Below are 22,452 nucleotides of genomic sequence, written 5' to 3' on the forward strand. Positions count from 1 at the left end.
ACAATGAGTTTTGAAGAATGCCTTGTGATGCAGGTCTGTAATCAAAGCTACTTACTTAGAGGCTGAGGCTGTAAGAATTAGAAATCCAAGGTCAGACTAGGGAACAGCCTCAACATTAAGAAGTCTGAGGAGTCAAGCTCAGCACTAGAGAGTTTGCCTAGCATAAACTGAGGCCCTGGGCTCAACACCCAACTTCTAAAAAGTTGAATTATCACACACTAAAAACCCTAGAAAGTTGTTGACACAAAGGGTAGACTTCACCAAGACTGTACTGAGGAACCGAGTCTGAATATCAATAGAGACCTCTGCAGGGATCACAGGAATTTAAACACTGCCAGCTTAAGGTGTGTAAAGTTCTACCACCTATCACTGTGTGATAATGTGCTTAAAAAGAGTCAACTCAATGGAAGACTTACACATTTGAGACAAGATGGAGCACAAGCACGCACTCACCCATTCTGTCCAGGGAGGTCCAGCAAGACAGTAGTCAGGGCAGAAAACAGCAAAGACCCACCTACTTCAAATGTTACTAATTGTCCAGATTCTTGGCATATACCTTCACCTTTTTATATCAAAGATTAAGCTATTCAACCAAAGAGAGAGACTGAAGCCAAATAACAAAATCCATCTGTTCACACACAGAGCAGCCAAGGCCACCAGAATCAAGATTGCAGTGAGTCCTCCTTGAGTCTAAAAATTGCCCATGACCAGTTTAAAGCACAGAACCTTAGTTTCCACCTTTAAAAACCCCAAGGATGAAAAAAAGCACAAATGATTACTTCATGCATTTTATTGATAGTCTATATTTTAAGTCTGCAGTATGACATCATACATAGAGGGAAAAAGCTTCTTCCTAAAAGATAGCTATTAATAATCAAACCAGATTTGATGACTGACCTTTCAAGGTCTTCTTCTGCATTAACAAGTTAAGTTTTAGCAGGTGTAAAGCACTGTACAAAAAGTCGGGTACATTCTCAAAATTCAACACAGGGCTTCCCAACCAAGAGTTTGCTGGATCAGATACCGGAGAAGGGTGTTTCGTTCAGGTTTAAATGGTAAGGAAATGAGAAAGCAGACAAAACAAGCCAAGCAAATTCCCTTCCCTTGGTGCTCCTCTGTCGCCTTTCCAAAGTGTTTCCTGGAGGTCAGGAAGCCTGGGATGACAATCACTGCAGTCTTTTGACAGCATGCACACAAGTGCTTCATGTTCAAAGACTTAAGGGCAGCCCTCTTCAAATCCTTCCTTACGGGCTTTACAGAGCTTTCCAGGATTGCTGCCCAGTTCTGCACAGGAACCCAAGTAAACATCTATTCCAAAGCAGCTTTTCCATTACCAGGCCAACTGCGTACCTACTCCACTGGACACTTCACAGGGCCCTATACCTTTAAAAGCAGCACCAGGGACAAACGGAACTATCAAGAGGTAAAATCCAACTGCTGGACAGTTTAAACATGTAGAAACCAACCCGTTAAAAACATTAGTAACAGGGCACTGAACAGAGTTAAGGCTGGGTAGCTGGCTTGACTCTAACTTGCAACTGGAAACAATCTTCAGAATGAGAACTGAGAAAATCCTTGAAACAAGGCACAGTGGTCTGACAGGGTTCACCTTCACTGCGCATCTCTAGCTGCTTTTCCCAAATGACTAGACAGCAGCTGTGGGACTTCAGTAAACACATCTTTGCTGGGTGGGGGGACACACACATCAATAATCCCCTAATCAGGAGGACCACTAATTCCAGGCCAGCCTGGGCTAGAAAACAAGACCCTCTCAAAATATTCAAAAAGTCCCATATCTCACTGTAATTTTGAGTTAACCTTTTTAAGATTTTAATCCAGACATCTACATGGACATGAAAAAAAATCATAAACCTGATACTTAAAAAAACATCCCCGGTAGTAGTTCTATTCTAAGCTGTAGGCTTTTAGATACAAACTATGATGACTTACAGGAGGCCACTCACTTCCTGGAGTGTTGGATAGCATTTTAGAAATGATCCAGTGAAGGTAAAGGAATCGAGTGCTAAGTACCTGCATTCCTAACATTCAAGAGGCAGAGGCATGAGGCCTGCCACAAGTTTGAAGACAGCCTGGTTCCGAGGTCCAGGCCAGCTGTGAGTCGCGGCAAGACCTTACCTCAATACCGGTAATTCAGAATGTTACAAAAATCTAAAGGGTGGATATTGATTAAGCTCACGGCTGTTTTTGCTTAAACTGGGACTTAGAAATACTCTTTCCTCAGACCTTGCACTTTAACTTCCCAAGTGAGGCATGATACATCAACGTACACTTAAAAATGACTTTTAAAAGAACCATTTACTAGTTAACTCAATTACAACACTGTTACTGAGCATTAAACATACTGAACTGTACTAAAGGGGAAAAAGAGACACCTTCACGTGTGCCCTCTCTACCTCCTTACAAAGGTACAGAAAGAATACTTCAAGAGAGCAAGAATCAGAACAGTCTTAGAAGATTAGCCAAGAACCTAAGTGCCCTGTGAAAATGGCTTCCAGGTACTGCATATTTTTGGTAAGACATGTGTCACAGAAGCCTGTCAGGAAAAACATTAAACAAATCAGCTAAGGCAGATTACAAATTATTTCCTTTCATAGAGGATAAAAAAATTATCCTCCATCTGTTAAAAAAAAAAGTCAACCACAAGGTGCCACTGTATTCTAGCAAACTGTCAGAAATGGCCTTTAACAGTCATTTTGTAACATAGACCTCTTCATCACATGGGTATTTGGAGACTCAGTCATAGAAAAAGGTGGTTAAATACAAAGTGTGCTAAATGCTAACCCTTCATAACTATAAGACATTGACGAAAGCAGAGAATGCTTGGCACAGAAACAAAGTTTTCCCAGGAGAAAAAAACAAAACAAAACAAAAGCAAAATATTGCTTAAGGTAACAGAGCAAACCAGTTCCCTAGCTTGGATGAATTCTAGCAATTTTGTGTCCCTAAAAACTGAGCATCTCCTGACACTAACCACTAGTTATCAATCTGACAATTACCTGTTCCAACATTAGCATGTGAGCCTCCCCCCTCTCCTAACCAAAGCCACCTATATTAACATGGAGGACTTGGTGGTGCAATTTCTTTTCAGAGAAAATGTTCCAAATTCCCACCATAGCTCTTTTTTTCCAGGGTTACTGCAAACAGCCTGCCATTTTTAACTTGTCAAATTCTGTTTTCAGCACTAAGAAATCTCAACATTGTAAGCTGTGTGGAATAAACCAAAGCACTGCAAACTTTTAGTCTAAGTGGATTAAAACATTTTGAAATATTCATGGAAAATCAGGCTTTAGTACTTTCCCCTATGCTTTAAACAATGTAATCCCCCAACATTACTGCATGAAGTTCAAAGTAGGTCTTCAACACAGAACCTTTCTGTAATAAAGAAAAAGTGCGAAGATACAAAAACAAAATTGTAAAGTCTTTTGCAAGAAAATGTTCCCTCAAGAATAGGTGTTTAGACATGGTGAGGAAAACAAGATCCCTGTTCTTCATTGCACACCTGACACCGACACCAACACCCTTATCTTTAACAGCTGTAACTAGTAATACAGAACAGCCGTGGGCTCCAAAGGAAAAGAGCAACTCCACTAAAAACACTTGCATTCATCCAGACACCCAATGTCTGAGTGCTTTCTGAAATGGTCCACATGCATGTAAAACATGTGCATTCTACTGAAGGCTAGAAATGTAAAGACCGACTTCCAGTGTTTTTGAATAGCTTCAACATCTCCATTTAGAACCAGTATCCTGCTTGAGTTACATCTGACTTCAAGCCTTCAGAAATGAGTAATACATTTGGGGAGGTTAAGGAGGTGCCTGCGGTCCATCACTTTGTTTAGAATGTGCTGCAGCTGTTTCTGAGCTATAGAAAATAACACCCCTAAAATGGAACATTTTTCCAAGAGAAAAATTCATTTGCTGTGTCTTAATCAGGACTATCCTGCAGATCTGAAAACATAGAAAGGTGACAAGGAGGCTCACAAATATAAAGGAACCCTGACTTTTACATGGACAATTCTTTTAAAAAGATAAAAATGTATTACATAAGCGCCATAAACAGTGAAATATGCTTCTATAAAAAAAATAAGTGAAGCTTTGTTTGGACATTATTTCCTTGCAAGAGCAGTACATATCCTTTGTAAACAACTACCTATTTACAATTTAATTTCCCTTAATACTTAGGTAGGACTGAAAGCCAGAAGAAAACATGAAAGAATGTACTTTGAAATAATCTTTACAGCTAAGGCAATATCAGTGAGAGTAAGCAGGTAACTCCTAAAGCAGATCTGTGTAAAACATTCCCAGAGTACTGCACTGGGTAGTTAGCTTTCCCAGAGAAACGTTTACATATCTGCTCCACAGCCAGACTAATCTCAACCCCAGTCAGCCTCGAAACAACAGAATACTGGGGTTAGCACAATCTAGTCTTTCTACAAACCAACAATAAAGTGCGTGTTCATAGATAAGAGCCAGTCATCTCATCTTCCAATATGGGCAACACAATTAAAATCGGAATTTCAAACAACCCGACATGACTCACTTTCAATACAAAATAAAAATCTCTTCATTCACTATAGGTCTTTAAAGGGGGCCCATTAGATCTGCTAGATAAAGCAGTGAAATAGCAACCAAGTGTGTACCGGTACCTTAGATGGTCTCAAACAAGCAAATCTGAGACCTGTCCAATAGCACACACATCTTTACCAACTGAAATCCTTGACATCTATACACTTACAACTTAAAATTGGCTTAAGTCTTTTTCCTCTACTTTTTGTTTTTGAGGAGCAGATTGTAAAGACATCAATTTAACTTGTACTAAGTAATAGTGGTTTGTTTTCTCATACATCAGAGAAAGCTCGGCCAAATGTACTGATCTTCTGCTTCATCTATTCAAGCAGAACAGTGGGTCAAGCTGCTGTGGCTCTCACTGTATGAATCCAGTTCTGAATTACTTACAGTCGTCATGAAAATGTTCCATTCTTCAGGGCTGTTTTCTTCACCCTCATGTATCGATTCCTGCCTAAATGCAAGTTGGATGTGCATGGTCCTTTCCTTTTCGTGTCACAGTAGCTGTTCACAAAAACACTAAATATAGATATGTTCTGCTCTTAGCATCGACACCCTTACAGAAGCAGCTTCGTACTTTGTTTGGTGTGTTTGTTTTACTATGCTGGCTCACAAAAAAGCAGTTCTCATTTCTAAGCATGGTACTTTACAATTCTGAATGCATTAATACAACAGTGCATTGGAAAAGTACTGAGCCTCTACAAAATAGCTTTACATTTTTAAACAAATGGATGTGGTTTTTTTCACTTACACAAGCATAGGCTTTTTAATATTTCCACAAGATAAATATCTCAATTAAACTCTAAGTTTGCTCTATTGTGTGCCACAGTGATGGGCTTAGGACAGTTAATACACTTAGAAGATGCTAACTGTTTAGTGTTATTTACACTGATATGTCCATCATCACCTACTCTGGAAGGTGAACAAACAATATTCAGAATGTGAATGAATTTGTGTCAATAATGGGAATGGTATAGTTTTAGTTAATCACTTACAAAACACATAATGGAACTTAGTCTTGAATGGGAACTTTCTTCACACCTCTCTTATGGCCTGGGAAACTTTCAAAAGAGATCAATGAGATATAGAATATAGAAAGGAGCCACTGCAAAGGCAGCCCTTAAGACAACAAAGGAAAAACTGACAAGTGAACATGGGTAAATTATCAGGAACAGGTTAGCAATTCAACTGGTACCGAAATCAAATGTTTAAGTCCTAAAATGTTGCTTGTAAAATATTCTTTCCATCCTGAAAGAGAAACTAGAGAAAAGAGAGGATTCCCTAAGACAGCAATGACTCAATTCAGGTTGTGACTTTATATTTTAAGCACCACTCAAAAAAAGTGGACATAAAGCAGGTGATTTCTGTTTGCCCATCACTATTCCAGCTACACAGCTGAGAGTTCTGTCCTCATTACACAACGCTCTCTCTGTTCCCAGAAGATAAGACAGCCCTGCGACAGATGGGACAGGTGGAATTCTCTGACAACCAGCGGTCGATGCAGTGGACATGGTACTCATGGGAGCAAGGTAGTTTACGGAGTTTGTTGCCTTCTGTATATTCTGTAATGCAAACGCTACATGTTTTCAATGCGTCGTTTTCACCAAAGCTTCTCATTGCCAAGTTATCGATCTGTTCTTTGGTGAGTCCTCTAGGTTGGTCTTCATCATCCTCATTTAAAAGAAAAAACTGAGCCAGACTAAGGAATGGCAGAGAGCCACTTTCATCAAATGCGACTGGAGCCCTATGTCGACCATCTCTCCTGGATGGGCCAGATGGGCCTCCTTCACTAGTGCCTTCGAACAGATCTGAGCTACTTTCTGAACTTTCACCATTTGAACTAGGGCTAGGGCTTGAGCTGGAAGCAGAGCTGTTACCAGCACCGGAGCTCCCTCTTCCATTCCGTGATTCTGCTCTCTCTGTATTTCGGCTGGAAACTGAGGCACTAGGCTCTGAATCACTGTCACTGTACATAAAGTAGCTTAGCTCACCAAAACCTGTCATTATCTGCCTTAACATGGTTTGAATTGCCACAGATGTAGTTTCACTTAATCCAGTATTTAAGATTCTACGAATAGGAATCCTGATAGTGCTGACATAGGTTCTCACACCGGCACGTTCAGAACGGGAAAAGGTACGTCTAAAACCTCCACGTTCACTTTCATAAGTAACTGTGTTGTTTGGCGTCTGAGATCTTGATCGAGTTCTACTAGCTATACTATCTCTCTGGCGGTATTCTCCTGGACGAACTCTTCTTACTTGAAGATCAAGAACTATGGTTGGAGGTCTTTGACCGGATCCTGATGATTCACTATTGCTACCTGTGTCTGAAGAACTTGTCCCCTGAGAGGGATTTCTTGATCCAGAAGCTGCAAAAAGACCTCTACCTAACAACTCCGGTCCAGATATCTGCTGTCTCAGAGTCACGTGGTGCCGGGTTCTAGAACTCCCTTCAGGCTCATTTTCCAAAGGCTGCTCCAAGGTCTGAGGTGAGATATTATGGTGAGCTCTTCGTGGAATTTCAATTGTTGGATGCAGAGGTGACCTACTTCTTTCAGCTCTTGCTCTGGTTCTCCGATGTTCTGGGCTCCGGCTTCTTGCCCTCCTCTGACCCCTGGTCAATGGCACTTCTAATGCTTCAGTTGAATTGCGTTCTGCTCTAGATGGTCTGGCAGATGTTGATTCAGATGCATGACTTTCCATTTGCCTTTGGCTGCTGCTTTCCATGCTTTCTACACTAAGACGCCTAGTGGATGGTTCATTTTCATTCTCTGAGGTTTGGCTTCCATTATTACGGTTAACATTTATCTCTAAACTGAATCTGAAATCACCGCTGTTTGGATTAGTCCGGCTCACTGCCCTCCAGGACTGGTTTCCTCTCTGACCACTTCTTGTTGTATTTCCACTTTGTCTGACAGAATTAAGCCAATCTATTATAGAATCACTGTTGGACACATCATCTGAAGACTCTCCAGCTGTTTAAAACAAAGAGGGGGAGAGAGAAAGGAACTACAAAATTAGGACAATCATGAAACATAACACTCATAAACAACATTAAAGAACTTTGCAATTCTGAACAAATGTTACAAATTTACATTGAAAAGAGAAAGCTAAGACACTTAAGACTCAGCAATTCTCAACCCCCTTTGGGGGACTCAAACAACCCTTTCATAGGGGTCACCTAAGATCATCTGCAGATTTACATTATGACGCATAACAGTAGCAAATTACAGCTACGAAGTAGCAATGAAATAATTTCATGATTGGGGGACACCACAACATGAGAAACTAACTGTATTAAAGGGTCATCACTGGGAAGGCTGAGAACCACTGCTCTAGAAGATGCTGTGAGACTGTGGGAAGGCAACATGGATTTTCCAAGCCACCATCTAAACAAAATCAACTACAACATCACTAGTCAGGGACAGCTAGCACTGGGATTTTCTACCAAAATTTCATCAGTCTCTATTACTTCATCTAGGGCTTAACTGCCTTTGATAACCATGAAGTTGTTTTAAAATGTTTATAGCCCGAGCAAAAATATAAACAAGGCTAACAGTTTATATTTACTTGAATATTTGTCAATTATCAAGATTTTCAACTTTCATAAAACTAAAGACTATTATCAAATGAACAGTCTGAACCTAGAGTAACAGCAATAACTAACAGTATGTTCACAAATTAAACGTCTATCACAGCTCCTAGGTTATAGGCTTATTTCCTGCAGAGAGAGAAGTACCATTCTCCAGCATACTTGCTCCCTGCCTGTAACAGCAGACTCTTATTAGCTGGGCCAACCAAACATGCCTCCAGTCATTGCTAATGCCCCTCCCAAAGAGGAACAAACAACTAATGAAAGGTGCTAGGCCAACGAAGCAGCATTTCCTTTTGCTGATAAAGCCATGCTTATATATAAGGAAATGAGTAGGAGAACATTTTAATAGATGTGGAAAACCAAGAGGAGGAAAATCTCAACTTAAATAGACGACTTTTCACTGTTGCCCAATTAACACAATCCAAAGCTGAGGCAGCCACAGCACTCCCCAAATATCAAGAACATGTCACTTCTCTTTCTATGAGTACTTAGCACCAGATTAATTTGTGGAATTTCTGGATAATCTTTGGTTGATATTCCCTATTGGAAAGTTCCTATCTTTCCAACCTCTATCCACCTCCCCAAACAAAATGTACCTCTATTTTCATCAGAGCTCTGTGGTGGTGGACCCTCTTTAATTTGCTGTAGTCTTCTGAGCAACTCTTCCTCAGTACTTTCGCCTGAAAGTTGAACAATTTTTGCCAAATTACAAATGAACAGCAAGTCAGTTTCTGTATTTTTTCCATCCAAGATGACCTCAAACTCAAGGACCTCCTGTCTCAGCCTCCTGTGCAGCTGGGATTATAGGCACATGCCACCATGTCATGTCGGGCTTTGTGCTCTGCACTTTAAGTTTTGCCAAAAAGCACACCAAGTAACATCTGGGCCGTAATTGCAGTTAAGATATTCTAATTAAAGTTTAGTACTATTAGCTCAAAATGTTCCACCTTGCTAAAACCTTCCATTTGAACTGAATGAAATTGTCTGCAGGTTAGTGGAAACAGACTTGAGTTGTAACTAAGATCAGAGGAGATTGTATCTCAGTGAAAGAATAACTAAGGACAAGTTCCAGCAGTTGGTTTACCCACAGCTAACTCTGTAGGGTTGCAGTTGGGACATATTCAGAGAGAAGGATGAGATGACAAAATAAGATGAGTCTATCCTAGAAACCAAAGGCCCATTGGTTATTTTGTACCTGCATGCATAACTAGCTAAACTGTCCAGCTCGATTCTTATTTAATCCATTTCACTAAAGACTTATAACTCAAAACTTACAAGCATATCTGACAAGACTATTCTAATTATAAAAGAATAAAATCAGACAATAAATATAGTAGTAAATGCCATTTGGCATCTCCTGCATTAGTAATTTTTCGTTAACTAAAGAAACATTATAAAACAATTTTCTTAAAAACCCAGCAACTTACATATATAAATTACATGTAGCTTACCTGGGGTGCCCAGCAAATTGTTGTCTCTCATAAGTCTATAATCTTCTTCACTGAGATTATTTACAAACTGATAGAAAGCCTCTTCCCTATCCAATCGATCCATCTGGCTTCTGCGCTGAGCTGCAGACTGGTCACTTCCTTTATCGTTAGAGTCTGAGTTCTCCATCTTGATGAACAAGTGGAAATTATCTAAAAAGAAAGAGACCGAATTGAAAACACACGCCTTTATGTATTCTAGATCTTTCTCTACTTGGAAACCACAATGCAGGCATAGAGGTGAATTTTAAGAAAAACAAGTAAATGGAATAGAATAGAAAAACATTGGGAAAACACTGGTATACTAGAAGTCTAGGTCAGAGAGTTAGCAAACTGTAGTGCTTGGGCCTAATTCAACAATGTGGCCTACTTTTATCTTCCTTGTAATCTAAAAATGGCTTTTTACATTGACATGGTAAGAACTGAACCTAGGGCCTTCGCTGCATGCATTCCACCATGAAGATACACATCCAGCTCCAGGTTTTCATAGTTATTTGAGCCAGGGAAATCTGTGTGGTCCAGTCAACTCAAACACAATCTTCCTGGCTTAGCTTTCTGAATGGGAGGATTAGAGGTGTTTTAAAATGGTAAAAATATATGGAGTAGGAAAAAACCTGGTTGGACTATTTAATTTTATCAAAACTTAAGATGTTTAAGCCTCTGTTCACTCATTTTATTTTGTTCAACAAATACTTAGAAAAAATATGAACCATCATGTTAATGAACCAGCACTGTCAATATAAACCTCATTCTTGTGGCTTTAATCATCTTTAGTTGTATGGATTTGTTTTTGTTAAAAACTTTTTTTTGAGACAGGATTTCACTATGTGGCCTTGGCAGGCCTATAATTCACTCTGTAGGCCAGTTTGGCCTCAGACTCAGAGGTCTGCCTTCTGAGTGCTGGGATTCTGTCAGAAATCCACCAAGCTCTTTTGAAGAGAGGGTTTCACTATGCTGGACCTGAACTCATGGCAATCCACCTGCTTCATTTGAGCCACAGGCTTAACTTGGTTAGAGTTTACTGTGATTAGTAGAACTTGGGTCAAGATCTTTTTTTTTTTCTTAATGAGAACAACTTCAATTACCTTCAAAATATAAATGCCTTGAGGAATTAGGTTTGGCTATAACTTCATAATGTTTCTTAATGAATAAGAGGACAAGCAGTACATGCAAAACTTGGTAGGAACACTGGTACAATAGGCTATCAAAGACAGGAGAACTCTATTCCTTTGATGTTAGCAGTTAGCAGATCTCTGAGCTCCAACTACACTTCCAAAAACGAAAAGTGAAATTTCCTCATTTTAAACTTCATTGCTGGGAGAATGGCTCGGTGGTTAAGGACACTGGCTCCAGCCAGCCAGTGATGGCATATTCCCTTAAATCTCAGCAATCAGAGGCAGAGGCAGGCAGATCTTTGGGAGTTCAAAGTCAGACTGGTCTACAGAGTGAATTTTAAGATAGGATAGCTAAAGCTATGTCATGTCTCAAACCATGCCCCTAGTCCAAACAAAGAGCACTGGCTCCGTAATTACTAACATGATAGCTCACAGCCATCTGTAACTCCATCTCTAGGGGATTTGACACTCTTCTTGGCTTCTAGAAGTACTAATCAATCATTTGGTGCACATGCATACATGCAGGCAAAAAATAAACCCATACAAAACACCCATACATATAGCCTTGAAGGGGAAATAGCAGCTCATTCTAATGATACCCTAAAAGCTATACTTGGGAATTGAATCTCTAAGAGATGCACACGCACCATTAAAATCATGTCTATGGATTACTAAAGAGCCTGGTACGTGCACGTGAAAAGGCATTTTCAAAGATGTAACATGTACAATCCCTGCCCAAAATTTATGAATGACACAAAAATGAAGACATGTATAAAAAAAATCTCATTTCAAGTCATCCACAGTGGACAAACAGTGCAAGTGGTCACTAAGATATATTGACTTTAGACTTGAGAACATTGTTCCCTAAAAAGAATGACCTTCTTCTGACTGGTTGACTTGTATTAATTAGGTGGCAGTGTAATCAACTATTATTATTATTACACATTGACATTGATCAGCAATAACTATCAGGCCAATCACAGCAGCACAAGCTTGTAATCTCAGATACTCAGTAGACTGAGGACAAAAGATGTTTGGATATTTGTTTAAGGTATGGTTTCATGTAGCACAGGCTGACCTCAAACTTTGGATCCCTGACTCCATGATCCAAGTACTGTAGAAAAAGTATGAGCTACCACGCCTGGCTCTGAGAACAGAGGATTTTGAATTCCTGGCTGGCCTGGGAAACACAGTAATACCTCATCCTAAAACAAGAACCAAAACCAAAATTAAATAGCAACAAAAACAGAAAAAAAGGCAAGGAAAAAATGGTGGGTGTGTGTGTGGGGGGGGAACCTTTCTGGAACTTTGTGTTCTCTTTCACCTCAAGTTCCCATGCTGAAATCCTAACCGTCAAAGCTATAGCATTAGGAAGTAAGGATTAGCGTGATCTTCTTGGAGAAACCTTTGGAGCTACCTTGACATTTTCTTCAATGAGAATACAGTGAGAACCATGAAGTCAACCCTCAAACATCAAGCTGCCCAGGCCTTGATTCTGACTACTCAGTTTCATGAACTCTCTAAGCTTCTGCTGTTTATAACAGCTTAGGCCATTCTATTTATTATAGTAGCCCAAACCAACAATGATAGTATGAAAATAAATTTGTGGTAGAGAGAACTATAATTTATTCCTCCCCCCCACATACATGTACCAGTATCTTCATAAATCAGTCCTAAAGGGAGAAACAAAACCTCCTCAGTATAGTAGCTCACATTTATAATCCTCATACTTGCAAGTCCAAGGCAAGAGTTCAAAGCCAAATCAAGATACAAGGACTGTCTCTAAAAAATAAAATCCAAATCCTATTCTAGATTTTACAAGAAAGCATAAAGAGGCCTTATCACATGTTGCCCACTTACTAAATAGTCTAGAAATAGTCCCACTCCGACTTGCATTGCTTCCCTTACATCACCCTTCTCTACACTAGCCTTTTACTGTTTAAGTCAATAAGATGAACATGGCCAAGGAGGTAGAGGGTAGGGCCACAGTATTTCCAGTTTCCTAGCTCATTACAAAGTTTCTTTAATTTTTATAGAAATTTCTGGCAAGTGTTTTAATAACTTGCCACTATGGAAGGGCCAGAAATTAGAGTGAACAGTCATAAAAGAACATGGGCCAAGAAGTATAAACAAATGTAAAAAAACAACACAAGCTGCCATTTTCCTTACAAGTAACACAAACTGGTATTGGTAATGGTAGCAGCAGCTGCTTTTTTAAAACAGAAAACACAATGGGAAAGAAAACAGAATCCTCAAGCCATAATGTCCTAAAGAAAACCACCACTAATGTTTAATTAACATTCTTAAAGCCATCAACATTCCAGGCAGTAAAGTGAGGAAGAAATCTACTTGTGAAAAAAATCAGTAAATAATTTCAGATATCTGCCAGTTGAACGGGTTTTAAAAATATAAATTTTCCAAAGAAGGCAAAAACATCTGATAAATTCTGACATTTGAAGAACATGAACCTAAGATAAAACTCACATGCCAACAACACTGGCACAGTCTTAATAGCATCAAGGAGATTAAACCTAGAAGCAGAAGACTTTTTAAAAATGGAAATTTAAAAAACAGTATTTAAACTCAGTGGGTTAGCACACACATATAATCTAAGCACTCAAGAGGCAGAGGCACATGAATCTCTGACTTTGAGGCCAGCCTGGTTTACATAGGCCAGCCAGAATAGTACAGGTGACAATGAGAATGGGCTAAAATACAAAGAAAAAACCCCTATATCAAAGGTAATAAGGCTAGATAAAGTACAGCAAAAACAAAGAGAAAGGCAAGGCATGGTAATGCACATCTTTAATCCCAGCACTCAGGAGGCAGAGACAGAGGCAGATGGATCTATGTGAATTCAAGGCCAGTCTGGTCTACATGGTGAGTTGTAGTCTAGCTAGGAACTATGTGAGACCCTATTTTGAAAAAAAGGATAGGGGAAGAAGGAAGAAACAAATAGAAGAGGGTATTATGCAAAGGAGAATACAACCAGTGTCAAACTAGAGCCAAGAATTGACAAGAACAGGAAAGCCAATAATTCTTCCTTTCAATACAAAGGCATAACAAATGTCCCCAAATGGAGATGTAATCAGCACCGTAAAGCAAGCAAACTACTGAAATCTGTTGAACAAAAGTAGACTGACTTCAAAAGACCCTCTGAACTAAAATGTCATTGAGACCAGCTCCAAAATCCTTTTACTTCCATAATGACACAGTTCTATATTCCCTCTACACTCACAGATACATATTATTTCTTCAAAATGCTTCTTATTCCAAAACTGCAAGCAAACTAGCAAGGCCTTGCTAAATAGAAGTGTTTGCTAAGGCAATGGCTTCCATCAGAAAAATTTGTTGTATATAGTTACTTTGGGGACAAGGAGAATAAAATCTGATTTAATTCATCCCCCACTTCTGTCCTAACTCTCCATCCTTTCTGCTTTAATTCTGCACTGGCTAAGAGTGGAGTAAATTAAGAGATTTCAGCACTGAGAAGGGACATCCACCCTGTGGGGAAAGTCATAATGGTGAGTTCTAGCTCAGGTCACAGAACATGAGGTACCTGCAAGTACACTTTGAAGAAAATTCTGAATGCAAGCAGTGGTCTCAATGCCGGGTAAAGAGTCCTGCACTGACTGTGGTGTGGCATGACATGAAGGTAATATAAAGCTAAGTCATGAGTTCTACTTAATAGATACTATGTTCCTATTGTTTGCTAGGTGGAAAAAACATTTTAAAGGTAAAGGTGTGTCGAAGAACCATGCATGACCCACCTAAAAAACCAGACTTTTCTCCATTGTAGTATAAAATAATCAAAAAAAAGGGTTCATATCTTTTAAGACACGTATGATGAAAGGAATTATGATACATTTCTGGTTAAAGTAGAGGAACAGAGCATCACATTGCTCAGTGGCAGAGTGCTTGTCTAGTATCTGGGAAGCCCTGATTTTCTACCATGAGCTGAGGGGACAAGGCCTACACAACACAGATCATACACTTGTATATACAATACGACTAGCTTCAGATATTCTAGAACAATTATTTCCTCAAAAGATTACCAATAAAAGTCAACACTAGAGAAAAATCCAATTCCTCTTAAAGCACTTAGCTCTATAGCCCCTGATTATAAAACAATATAAAAACAGATCTTTTAAAACAACTGTACACTTAGTCCTGACAACAGTTCCATAAAGTAGGGGACCTGCCTCCATTTCATGATTTCACAAGTGAGAACCTTAGAACAGGAGGGAATGATTGTGTGAATGCCCCGTGGACAGTGAATGGCCAGCAATTAAATACAGGCCTACTGATTCCAAAGGCAATCAACCTGTCACTAAATGACTACTGCCTCCCTGCACACCCCAGATTGTGTGCTTTAAAATATATTCTTAAGTCCCAATAGGCATAACTTTTGAATTCCACCATGAGCTTCGTTTATACCAATCCTTGTATATAAGCTTTCAATCATGCAAAAAAGTTTTTTGTAGTGCTGAGGATTGAACCTAGGGCCTTACACGTACGTACAAGACAAGCACCCTATCACACTGAGCTACATCCTTCACATTCTGAAGCATTTTGACTATTAACCTCCTGCTTTGGCCTCCCAAGTAGAGAGATTACAGGCCCACATCATAAAGCCCACTAAGAAAACAGCTTTCAACTGATAACCACACTTTTCTACTGAGTTATAACCCCAGCCCACAAAACATTGTGTCTTGGCATAAACAGCTGGATCTTCTCTTTTCTGCTTGTTTTTTGAGGGACATGGTCTCCCTATGTAGGCTATCCCCATGTTACCATGCTGGCTCTATAACTTTCTCTGGCAGTGCTGGAAATGGCTTGTGCATATCAGCCAAGCACTCTATACCACTGAGCCATACAGCTCAGCTTGCATCCTACTTATTTCTTAGGCTTTATTATTTTTATCAATAAAGCGTAAGTTCAATAATACTAACACCAAAAAGAAAAAGCACCTGTTTATTTAACCATAGCCAGGTATGGTGAGGGACGCCTTAATCCCAGCACTCAAGACAGGCAGATATCAGGAGCTGAGAGATGGCTCAGCAGTTAAAAGCACTGACTGCTCTTCCAGAGGTCCTGAGTTCAATTCCCAGCAACCACATGGTGGCTCACAACCATCTGTAATGGGATCCAATGCCCTCTTCTGGTGTGTCTGAAGACAGCTACAGTGTGCTTACATATAATGAATGAATGAATGAATGAATGAATGAATAGATAAATATATAAATAAATCTTAAATAAAAAGGACAGACAGATCTGAGGACAGCCAAAGATACATAGAAAACTGTGTCTCAGGAAGATCACAAGTTCAAGGCCTGTCTGTGCTACAGTTAGTTCTAGGGTCACTTAAGCAATTTCACAAGACCTGAACAAAAAGTAAAAAGGGAGATTGTAACTACCAATCAGCAGTAGAGTACTTGCCTGGCATGTGTAAGGCTCTAGTTTCAATCCCCAGGGCCATAACAATAACATACCAAGTTAAATCAAATGATCTACTAGATTTCAAGTTAGGATAAAAAGTACATATATATATATGTATATATATATGTATATAGATACTATACATATATATATATGTATATAGATACTAAAAATGTTAAGAATTTTTCTTAGCCAGGTGGTGGTATTACCTGCCTTCAATCCCAGCCCTTAGGAGGCAGAGGGATCTGAGTTCAAGGCCAGCTTGATGTTCATAGTGAGTTCCAGGACGGTGGGTGTTACCCAGAGAAACCTGTCTCAAAAGTTTTCCCTTTGTAGAATGTTTAAATTTCTTTAAATACATAATACACACAAGTGGGTGGATGGTTAGCTATGCTTCTCTCATCTCTCACTTTTAAAAGCACAAAGCATTCTTTAAAAAAAAGAGCATTAATATACCTGTAATTCCGGCACTCAGGAGGCAGGAGCAGGCACAATTCGAGTTTGAGACTAGACAGTGCTACGCTGTCAAAAAACCAAAAGCAAAACAAGGACAGAGGGGATAAGGATGGCCTTAGTTTACTTGTTGCTCTTACAGGAGACCTGATTTGATTCCCAGCACTACACAATAGCTCACTACCATCAGTAACTTTGGTTCCAGGGGATCCACCATCCTCCCCTAGCCTACATAGGCATCAGACACACATAGGATGTATATATGCACATACAGGTAAATACTGATACATCTAATTGAAAACACTGGACAGGGTTGTTTTAGTGCATTTATTTAAGGGAAGATTCTGCTCACCGTCCACACAATTTGCTGATAACTTTTCAGTAGTACACTAGCAGACCATACAGTGCATTCAACACTCCTGAGACACCATATTAAGGAGAGATTACCTATTACCCAAATAATAATGTACACTTAGCATTGCTTATAATTTCCTATCTTTACCTCTTGTAAAAGGTAGTTGAAAAATCCAAAACTGATTCAGGAATGTCCCTCATGACTAAGCTCTTGGCAGGAAGAGTTCGGACTTGCAGTTCACAATTCCAACTGCAAGTCTCTAAAACAATTGAATTGAAAGAGTATTAATAACTATATCGTAATGTCAACTAAAGGACGGAAAACTGTGCTATGCTACCAATTTATAGGATCAGGTTAGTGGGAAGCCACGCTGACACTCCATCTCATTCAAGTCATTCAGACAGAGAATTTAATCTACAGCCACCCAGTCCATGTTCCTTTATTGTTTTACTTCATTAGATCAGAATTTACTCTCTATAAACTCAATTTTGAATTGCTTCAAATTTGGAATTTTATTATTCCAAAGTTAAAAATATCCTATATGTCTATGTTTATCTTAAAAAGTAACTGACACGGGCTGGAGAGATGGCTCAGCCGTTAAAGGCTAGGCTCACAACCAAAAAGTAACTGACACAAAAAAAAAATCCCTGACTATTAGCACTGTTGACAATAATCAGTAACTACAGTACTATTTTGGGATATAAGATTTCTTATCAGGACTGGAGAGATGGCTCAGTGGTTAAGAGCACTGACTGCTCTTCCAGAGGTCCTGAGTTCAAATCCCAGCAACCACGTGGTGGCTCACAACCATCTGTAATGGGATCTGATGCCCTCTTCTGGTGTGTCTGAGGACAGCTACAGTGTACTTGTATATAAATAAATTAATTAATTAAAGAAATTATCAAGCTGGGCCTGTGAAACACTCCTGTAATTCTAGCAGTTGGAAGCCCGAGGTAGGAATACCATGAGTTCAAGGATGGTCTGGGCTATACAACAAATCTTATCAAAAAGCAAACAAAACAAAAATATTTTCCCAAAACATCCAGAGATGAGACAGGAGGATTTCCATGGGGTTGCTATATAATGAGCTCCAGGACAGCTTGGACTACAGAAGAGACTTTGCCTCAAAAAAAAAAAAAAAAAAAAAAAAAAAAAAAAAAAAAAAAAAAGTAAAACACAGTCAAAAAGGAACTGGCTTTATCACCTATACCAACAAATTCATTTTAGTTGAGGAAAACAAGTCTTTAAGATTAAACATGATAACTCTGTCCTTTGTGAGGTAGTGTTGCTACATAGAAATCACGAGTGTGGGCCTTTAACCCTGACTAATACACTAAGAATCTATAGATGTGTGGTTATTACCATTAACCTACCTTAAGCACTCGAGCACACACAGACAGATACACAACTGTGTGGCTGTTTACTACAGATATTTGTTCCACACATCTATTGGAGCTGTTATGATTAAAGGAATAAAAATCTCAAATTTAAGCATTGTAATATGAGAAAATCTAGAGCAAAACTGATAATTAAAATTTTCAGGGGGCTGGAGAGATGGCTCAGTGGTTAAGAGCACTGACTGCTCTTCCAGAGGTCCTGAGTTCAAATCCCAGCAACCACATGGTGGCTCACAACCACATGGTGGCTCACAACCACATGGTGGCTCACAACCACATGTAATGAGATCTGATGCCCTCTTCTGGTGTGTCTGGAGACAGCTACAGTGTACTTCTATAGAATAAATAAATAAATCTTTAAAAAAATCTGCCTAACATTCCTAAAGATTTCATTATTAAGCTATTTCTTTAAAAGCCTTCTGATTTCTTTTGAAACAAGATCTCACCATCTTGTCTGCAATTCACTACCTAGATCTGTTGGACTCAAACTGTGGTGATCCTCCTATGTCTGGCTATCCAATCGCCAGGATTCCAGATATGGGCCACCATGTCACTCTGACTTTTTTTAAAAGTAAATTTCTCAACTTAAACCAAGAACATTAATATATGAAACAGGAACTCTATAGCAAACCACCGTAATAATGCATACTTGCTAGATTACTCTCCCCCTCTCACCTGTTCCACTGAGACAAATGACTTTAGCATTAATAATGGTTTTGGATACAAGATAACTTACAGATTATCGCTTTTAATTTCCAGTAGTTTCCTGGTAACTGGAAAAGCAACAGGTATATCGATATTAAAGTTTGGTGACTTCAGTGTTGGGACAGACCTGAGATAAAATGAGTGCTCCACAATTTAACAAATCATTCAACCTTTACTCAAGAGTAGTCTGTTTCCTCTTTAAAACAGTTAATATCCCCATGAAGTCCTGACTGTTAAGATTATGAAGTAATGCGTGCCAAACACAGAGCCTGCACATACTCCTTCAAGAATAGATAGTTAGAAATGTAGCCTCAAGTTAACTATCCAGACCAGTTTGCTTAGGACAATCCAAGTTTGCATTTGCTTTCTAGGAATACTTATTAAGTATCCTGGTTAGCGCAAGTAATTTATATGGTTATATTACAATGTTGATAATAATGAAAAAATTAATTCCAATTACAGTAATACATACCAATATGACTTCTTGAATCCTGAGAAGAAAATTATGACACACAAAGTAACTCATATTCTATTGATATTTCATTTATTCACTGAACAGGTAAAAACAATTTCTTATACTCAGGTGTCTCTAACAATCTTAAAAGCAGCATACCTTTCTTTCTTTCAGTGCACACCTCTAAGCCTAGCATTCAGGAGGCAGAGACAAATGGATCTCTGAGTTCCAGGCCAGTCTGATCTACTGAGCTAGTTCCAGTGTTACATAGAGAGGCCCTGTCTTGATAGATAGATGGATGGATAGATAGATAGATAGATAGATAGATAGATGATAAATAGACAGACAGAGACAGACAGGGAGACAGATGAATAGACAGGATGTCACAGATAAAGCACAGATGACTTTCAGGTACTGAAAAAGCACCCTTTGAATTCACACTAAAAAGTACCCATGATGAAGAATAGGCAACACCAATGAACCCATTCAACCACAGGGCTATAGAACGGAACGTATATTTGTAAAATGCATTCTATATTATAAATCACCAGGAGACAACACAAAAAATAATTACCTGTCTTTTATGACATAGTACTGAAAATCCAACAAACTGGATTTTAGTTTTCTTCACTCCGCTCTAGAAAACAAAAATTATTCATTATTCTTCCTGTTGCAAATCCGTATTTTCTTCGAAATAAGACAAATTCTTAAAAACACATTTTGGTTAGAAATATCATAAGTCAACTTAATTCAATGTTAGTATTAGGATATTTGGACAACCAAGGCCAGAGGGAACCAGGAGTTAGATAAAAGATTTCCTTTAAAGGCCAAGAGAGGCGACCTACCTTTTGTGCCTGCCTCTTAACTCTAAAGAATCAAAGAAATGATTAGGACTACACTTAATATTCTGTCTTCAATCATCCAAACCCACTGTGGCTAATTATGATTCAAGAAATATAGGCAACTTATTTCTAGCAAAAAATATTGTGGGGCCTGCCAGGAGTGCACGAGAATCTGCTATAAATCCTTTTCCCCTCCAAAAGAGAAAAAAAAATGACCTAAATAAGTAGTCTGCTAGGCCTCAGACTGCCAGACTAACCTGTGGAATAAGTATGGTGAAACTGTCCAGGGAAAGAACGTGGCTGTCTCCTCCATCTTGAAATTAATCAGCAGAAGGGGGAAAGGGACTGAGTATTCAGGAAGCAGAAGCCCAACCGGTTAATACTAGTTACTAGGCTATGGCGTACGTGGCAGGTACCGCCCGCAGAAGCTGAGACCCTTAGGGGTTTTTTCTGAGTGGGGGAGGGGTAGGACTGCTGGCAGATCACACGGAAATTAACTTGAAAATATTCTGGCTCAATTCCCACACTTACCAGGGAAAACAACCCGCAACGTCTTTTCCCTCCGTTTTTATGGTTTTTGATTGTTTTCTTTTAAGGAGAAGGAAAACCCTTCCAGTAATATCTGGCCAAGGATACACTTAGAGCTAAAGGAGCAGGGGCGCAAACCACATTTGTCCCCGATCCTCCGGGAAGACTGTCATCGTAGCCCCAGAGGTAACAAACTGGTAATGCCCTACAGAAGGGTTCAAAATGGGGCTCCGCGTATTCTGTGAAAATCTGAAGGCTCAAGAGTTCCCAACATCTGAGTTAAGAGCACCTCCACCCCACTTCCCCAAACCCTAGCCCGATACGCAACGCGGGGCGACGACGAGGGGGGGGACCTCTGAGTAAGGAGAAGCACTGGAGCCATTCTCACGCCTGAGGCCCAGAGTCCAGGATCGCCTCCCCGGCATTCGTAGTTTGGGAGGGCCGAGCCCCGACTCCCAGGGCCTGGGAGAGGAAGTCCTACCCGCTTCCTTCCCCTTCTTCCAAGAGCCGGCCGCCACACGCCACCCAACTAAAATGGCAGCGGCGACTACGCCACGGAGCCCCCCGCAGCCGTGAGCCCGAGTCCGGAGGCCGTACTGGGTGTCTCGGCCGCGGCTGGCCACTCGGGCCATTTTGAGAGCCGCGACGCCCCTGCCTACCTCCAGCCCGACATCCCATTTCTCAGCGTACCCGTGCCTTCACTTACTCGATGTTTCGGCCAGGAGTGGACTCACTGGGCTCGCCGCCGCTACCGGGGCTCCGCCGCACCGCCGCCGCCGCCGCGCTCTCGCCCGCCTCTAAAACCTGGCAAAGAGACCCGCCTCTAGTACAGCGCCAGCTCAGAGACGTAGCTCAAGCAGCCATTATCTTCCCCATTGTTACCTAGCAGTGACAGGAAACGACTGCCCACAACAGGAAGTGATGGTGCGGTCCTAGTTTCACAGCGCCACTCCCAGACTGCTAGCCAGCCAATCCCAGTTGAGTCCTAGAAAAGGCCTAGTGGGCAAAGGAGGAGACCGGTAGACTACCCGCCCAGGCGGGCCGCGGGTCGGGAAAAAAATGCTGCTGGGACGCCCACCATGTGACAGGCCCCACCCTCCTTCGCCATTTTGAATTGTAGCGAGAAATTCGCGTTCTGAGAATTGTGGGAACCTTCGCTTTCCCATTTTGAAAGCTGAAGGACGTCACAGTCGGGCGGCTTGAAGCCCTTTTCAGAGAACAAGAATGTAGTATCACTGTAACTGGCATTGATTCACACAGTCCCGACTAGTGTAGACTGCAGCCAACATTTTATTCAACATGTATTTATCGAATGACAACTGTCGATCAAGCACAGCTGTAGATGTTGAGGAAGTTGAGCCATAAAATAAGTTGAAATAGTTTAGGAATTCTCAGTCCTTATGGGATTTGGTAATCTAGGGTGAACACATTTATAAAACAATTTGTTGCTAAATACTGGAGATTAAACGTGGGGAAGGGGCTGGAGGAGTACACG

The 22,452-nt window shown here is 40.2% G+C and overlaps 1 protein-coding gene across 4 annotated transcripts; it reads right to left on the reverse strand.

The window, feature by feature from the left end:
• Positions 1-774: 774 nt before the first annotated feature.
• On the reverse strand, positions 775-21,865 carry Rlim (ring finger protein, LIM domain interacting). Of its 4 annotated transcripts, XM_087599924.1 has the most exons (7): positions 21,840-21,865; positions 21,664-21,761; positions 20,162-20,224; positions 17,179-17,290; positions 9,634-9,822; positions 8,779-8,862; positions 775-7,562 (listed from the first exon to the last, which is right to left on the reverse strand). In XM_087599924.1, exons 5-7 carry the CDS (start codon positions 9,797-9,799, stop codon positions 6,001-6,003), a joined length of 1,812 nt encoding a protein of 603 aa, XP_087456050.1. In that variant the 5' UTR covers positions 9,800-9,822; positions 17,179-17,290; positions 20,162-20,224; positions 21,664-21,761; positions 21,840-21,865; the 3' UTR covers positions 775-6,000. The 4 variants fall into 4 exon arrangements, with proteins under 4 accessions (XP_087456050.1, XP_087456049.1, XP_087456051.1 ...); XM_087599923.1 differs by lacking the exon at positions 17,179-17,290; XM_087599925.1 differs by lacking the exons at positions 20,162-20,224; positions 21,664-21,761; positions 21,840-21,865 and adding an exon at positions 19,165-19,196.
• Positions 21,866-22,452: the final 587 nt, after the last annotated feature.

This window comes from Rattus norvegicus, chromosome X, assembly GCF_021556685.1.
Source record: "Rattus norvegicus strain SHRSP/BbbUtx chromosome X, alternate assembly SHRSP_T2T, whole genome shotgun sequence".
NCBI lineage: Eukaryota > Metazoa > Chordata > Mammalia > Rodentia > Muridae > Rattus > Rattus norvegicus.

Bases quoted from the DNA above. Each gene is read 5' to 3' on its own strand.
- Rlim (XM_087599923.1), bottom strand. From the start codon at position 9,799: ATGGAGAACTCAGACTCTAACGATAAAGGAAGTGACCAGTCTGCAGCT. The intron at 8,863-9,633 runs GTAAGCTACATG...TTCAACTTTCAG, and splicing joins CAATTTGCTGGGCACCCCAG to GCGAAAGTACTGAGGAAGAG. The intron at 7,563-8,778 runs GTACATTTTGTT...TGTTTTAAACAG, and splicing joins GAGCTCTGATGAAAATAGAG to CTGGAGAGTCTTCAGATGAT.